The sequence below is a fragment of the Acanthisitta chloris genome, unplaced genomic scaffold (assembly GCF_000695815.1).
Source record: "Acanthisitta chloris isolate BGI_N310 unplaced genomic scaffold, ASM69581v1 scaffold3427, whole genome shotgun sequence".
Taxonomy (NCBI): Eukaryota; Metazoa; Chordata; class Aves; order Passeriformes; family Acanthisittidae; genus Acanthisitta; species Acanthisitta chloris.
The window spans coordinates 234,180-239,343 of NW_008684131.1; the positions used below are offsets into that span (position 1 = coordinate 234,180).

The 5,164-nt window shown below is 38.8% G+C and overlaps 1 protein-coding gene across 6 annotated transcripts in view; it reads left to right on the forward strand.

Annotated features, from left to right (window-relative positions):
* The window catches only part of LOC103806491 (plasma membrane calcium-transporting ATPase 2), a 173,073-nt gene extending 168,458 nt beyond the window's left edge, over positions 1 to 4,615 (forward strand). For all 6 annotated transcript variants that reach the window (XM_009079186.1, XM_009079187.1, XM_009079190.1 and 3 more), the window contains one exon: positions 4,304 to 4,615. In XM_009079186.1, the coding sequence (XP_009077434.1) occupies positions 4,304 to 4,615 (312 nt within the window). The remainder of the gene's footprint in view (positions 1 to 4,303) is intronic.
* Positions 4,616 to 5,164: the final 549 nt, after the last annotated feature.

Below are 5,164 nucleotides of genomic sequence, written 5' to 3' on the forward strand. Positions count from 1 at the left end.
GTGAGTCTTTAACCTTGAGCCTGAAATGAATGTGAACCAAACTCCAGATACTTGGCTTATATGAAGCCAGGTAAACATTCGAGTATAAGCCCACACACTACCAACCATAGGACATCTGTTGATGCTTAACAGGCTTTGTATATTTTGCCTAGATTGTTGTACTTAGGAATGAGATTCTGAATATCATCTTTTTCTTCTCATGGGAAAAATTTGTAGTATCTAAAATTCTATTTCTTTTTTTTTTTCTTGCCTGATGCAGTATAATAAGTCTAACTTTCAAGGTGGGATGAAACTGAAGAGTTTTTTCTATTACAGCTCCAGAGAAGAAAGAAGTGGAAACTTATAGCAGTGTCAAAAATGTCCTGAAGTGTTGTCCCCGCAGTCTTTTGTTTAAAAGCAGTTCATTTTTTTCTGTTGTCTCCATTCCTGTGAGAAAAGGGAGCTGTATCACACTGTTTGTCTTCCCTTGACATTGTCAGTATCATAAAGAAATACCATTACATGAACTCTACATAGTTCATACTAAACCAACACTTCCTGGGTTCTATCCATCATGGGTATGTCCCTGCTTACATGCTGTACAGCCATAACAACATTCTATCAAGTTCATCTGCTTGATTATATCCTCACAAAATACTGTGGGCTTTGTTTCAGCAGAGCCCCCAAGCAGTTTTACACTAGATATCACTTCAAAGCTTGAACTTAAGCATGTATTAAAAAAATTTGTTGCTGTTGGGCCATGTGACTCTGGGGAAATAGTATTTTTTCAGTTCTTAAATATGGTAGTAGTATTATATATGATAGGTAGATTAAATATGGCAATATTATGATACAGGGATTAAAATGCCACCTTTGTATCCAACAAACCCTCCACCTTTGGTTCCACTAACATAGGAAGTTCTGTCTCTGTAAGCAGTAATTTGATACATTGTGGGACAGACCATAAACAAGATTTTGAATTCTGTTGTAATGCAGAAATTGTCACTGAATGAGGTGTGACACTAAAAGGGGAAAAAAAAGGAATATTTTTTCTAATATGCAAACTTTACAGTTGTGGAGGGACTTTCTTAAGTGAAAAATTAATGGAAAACAAATCTACATCTCTGAAAGCGTAGAGCAATTTTAAGAAAAGCAGGTGGGTTTCTACAGCTCCCTAGAGAAGGAAACTGTTCAAAAAGCAAATTTTATGTATTCTCAGCTTTAGGGTTTTGCCTTTACATTACCATTGCATCCAGAAGATTAACTACCTTAGGTATCAGCAGTTCTAAGCTAACATTTCCAGTGAAAATCGGTGTGAACAAGTAGAAGCTATTTTAGTAACATCTAAATGTTCCTGCAAGACTCAAACAGTTCAGGGCAAAATTTTTCCACAGATCTTCACAGGAAGTGATGGCTGCTGGCTGCTGGCACTGTCTGCAGTTAGAGCTTCAGACACATCTAAGCAAAAGGCATTAGTGTAGTGTTTTCTTGCTCATTAGTTGAAAGTCAGTGCAGAGTTCCAAATTCAGGCCATGGTAGGCATGTTTTCATAACTGCCTTTCAAATACAACCCAAACCTACAGTTTTCCCTCTGTCATGTAAGGTGTTAGCTAACTAGATTGACTAAAGGCTTGGTATGAAATGCAAGTTAGATGCCCTGTTAGGTATTAAAAGCAATGTGTTTGCTTTCCCTGCTCCAGAACATGGAGCCTCCCAAATTGAGATCAGTTCCTCCCTAACCTGTAGAGGCTTCAATACCATTTATGCAACTTGAAGAAAATCTTTACTTGCATTGGATACTGCTGGATCTGTCCAAGCAATATATCAAACCTTTTTGTTGAAATAAAAATTGACTTTGCCTTCATTAAAAAGAATCCAGCTGGCACGTAGAAGCTATGTGTATGCAATAAGAAGTGGCTGTACTCAAAAGAATGAAATCATGGTGTTAATTGATAAGCTACAGCATTCAGCTGCAACTGAAATCATGGGCAGCTTTGCAGACAATGTCACCATATCAACCCATGCTACAAAGCATGTTACAAAAAGCTTCCCCCAGTTAAAAGGCGACCATATAGTAACATGTTTTTAGGACTGCCTCAACAATCATATTATTTTTCCATTGTTTAGACTAATTACTTTGCACTTTGAAATGCAAGAGAGAAAGGCAGAGATAATGAAGGAATTAGTATGTCACCTTTTCTCCCGGATTTCAAACACTGTCTTTAGTGATGCAAATGAGTCTCTTATCCCAGACTGGCAGAGCCCTCCCACAGCACAGCACAACTCAGATTCATTTCTCATAAGACCTGATTTAGAGTTCCAGGTGCTCTGTTCAGTACACTGTGATTGTAATGGGTAAAATGGATTAAAACTTTATTTATGTATTATTGTGCAAGGCAATCTTCCTTTTGTCTTGCACCACAGCCAGCCTAAAATCTTCTAGTATCCCAAGATCTGGATAAGCTGTTCTGTGCCACTCCAATCCTCTTATTTTGAGCATAAGCAGTCACATGAACTACTTTCTGGACTATGCCCTGCTGTTACCAAATGCCTGTATGAAGAGAAGGAAGAGTATCTGGCCTGACCTAAGGCCATGTATCTGAAGAGGGAATGCCTGACTTCTGCTTTTAGGATTTTGAAATGATGAATGTCCAAATTTAGAGAACATTAAACAAAGACCAAATTCAACGAGAGAAAAACAAGTCAGCCTCTTTCTCAGATGTGCTGAGCTTGAGTGCAAGTTGGCTCACTCCAGACACAGGATCAGCTAGACCCCACAGCTGTAACCCTCTGAGCCCAGGCCATTACTAGAGTGCAGCCTGCCACTGAAAGGAGGAATGAAAGCTTTACAAAGTAGTGGTACATTAGGCCAGCCAATAATGTGCAGCATATTTACATGTTAAAAGATACACATGCCAACCACCAAACCATTTCAAATGTGTGTGGAGAAGCTTTCACAGTACCTGCTTGTACCTCTTCTGCCTCTGCCTGTGTTTTAGTCTCCCCTCTAAGAAATGCTAAAAGTTCACTCATGGACCACATGGAAGTAGAAGGATAGAACTCATACTTAGCCATAAAACATTTGCCAAAAGATCACGTTTTGCCATTCTGTTTTTTCCTCTCTGCCCCTCCACTCCCTTCCAAAAAGTTATGTTTTTTTCAGCAGTAAACCAGCACATGCCTTCACTTCTTTTCAGCACTGGTAGGTCACTGGGACATAGCCAGCATCCCTCCCTTTGCCCACCTACAGAGGACTTTGTGTCCTAGCTCCTCCTCACAGTCTATTGGACTGAGTCTTGAATTTATTTTCACCTGTGTTCTTACTGTCAGGTGGTTAATGACATTAGGTTGCCCCTGGCAGAAGTCAGCAGACCTAGTTCAAAGACTGCATATCTGGCATCAGTTGTGTTGCTTTCAGCATTTAACTTTCCACTTTTACGAGTGAGATGCAGAAAATGCAAAAGCTTCCTGTGAACAATGGAATTCAATTCAACCCAACAATAATACATTATTTTATTACATGTTTTTATATTTATTGAAAACTTCAATGGCTAGAACAGTGGGTCTATACTCGAGTGTTTACCTCACATATGCATGAAGGAAAACTAAAAGTTGGTTCAACGATACTATGTTCACATTATCCAGGCTTCCAAGTGTAGTTGTTGTGTGCAAGTTATCTCTGTTCATGTGGTAACTGTGATTTTTTTTCCCCCTGTGGTAGCATGATTGCGCTTAGTACTTTGTCTGCTTGGCTTTTTGTGCTCTTGGCTGCATTCATTTAGATTTTGCTTTAAAACATTGATATTACGTATAGTTTTCACACTTGGCTCCTGTGTGTGTCCCATACGTACCCATCCGACTGTGTCTGTGTTCTGTGCTTTTCTGTTTGTGAAGTGTGATATGTTATGTGTAATGGTTTTTTTTTTTAACAATACAAAAGAGACTTTTTTAATTAAAAAAGCCTTCCTACTTACTCACTGCAAAACTATCAATATGCATGGTTTTACATTTGCATTACAATTAACATGGCTTGTCTTTTACTAGGGATGTACCACACGAGTGGACGTTGGCTTTCTTTAACCAGTACTTCCCATCAGTTCATTGATGGCTTTAAACTTGATTTATTTTAATATTGCAGTTGATACAGATATTCAAAATGCACATAACTGAGCCACTCGTTTATGCATATAACATCCAGAGACTTTGGACTTCAGCTGCCTGCACTGCCCTAACCATATGCCACATTTTTCACCAAGTATTCTCTAACACAGTGCTGTCCTGTGGAGGTTCTCCCTCTGACACCCCTTTCCTTTTCTCCCCCCAGATCCGCGTCGTGAAGGCATTCCGTAGCTCTCTCTATGAAGGTTTAGAAAAACCAGAATCTAGAACCTCTATTCACAACTTTATGACTCATCCTGAATTTAGGATAGAAGATTCCCAGCCCCACATCCCACTCATTGATGACACAGACCTAGAAGAAGACCCTGCTCTCAAGAAAAACTCGAGTCCACCGTCTTCGCTGAACAAGAACAACAGTGCTATCGACAGTGGAATAAATCTTACAACTGATACAAGTAAATCAGCTACCTCTTCTAGTCCAGGAAGCCCAATACATAGCCTGGAGACATCACTTTAGCTGAAAAGGTCACTGCAAAAAAAAATTAAATTAAAATAAAATAAAATAAACCCCCCCCACAGCAACCGAAATATATAAATATATATATTAAAAACATTGCTGGCTGAAAAGCTGTTTGAACTCTTATTCACTCTGAGACAAGTGAATGAATTGTTGATCACAGTGGTTCTGGGGAAAGAATGAATGGCTGATTTACATACCCTCCCTGTTCCCTTTCAGAAAACAAAAACACAAAAAAAACCCTCCTGCATGAATGTACTGTACACTGCTGGCCCTTCTTTCTCTCTTTTTGTTTGTTTTTTGTTTCCTTTTGGGTTTTTTTCCTCCTAAAGCAGGAACTGCAGAGGACTTCTTTCTGAGGCTATTTATCCAATTCACTGGTCTGTGAGTTTTTTGAAATGCTTGTGTGGCATGGACTCAATTGTATAGATTAATTTAAATAACTTTTTTGAAGTTGCAAAGCTTAACTTGCACAGTAGATTTGCACCAGTTGGACAGAGGAACTTAAACATTTATGAGACTATATATAGAGATATATACATATAAGTA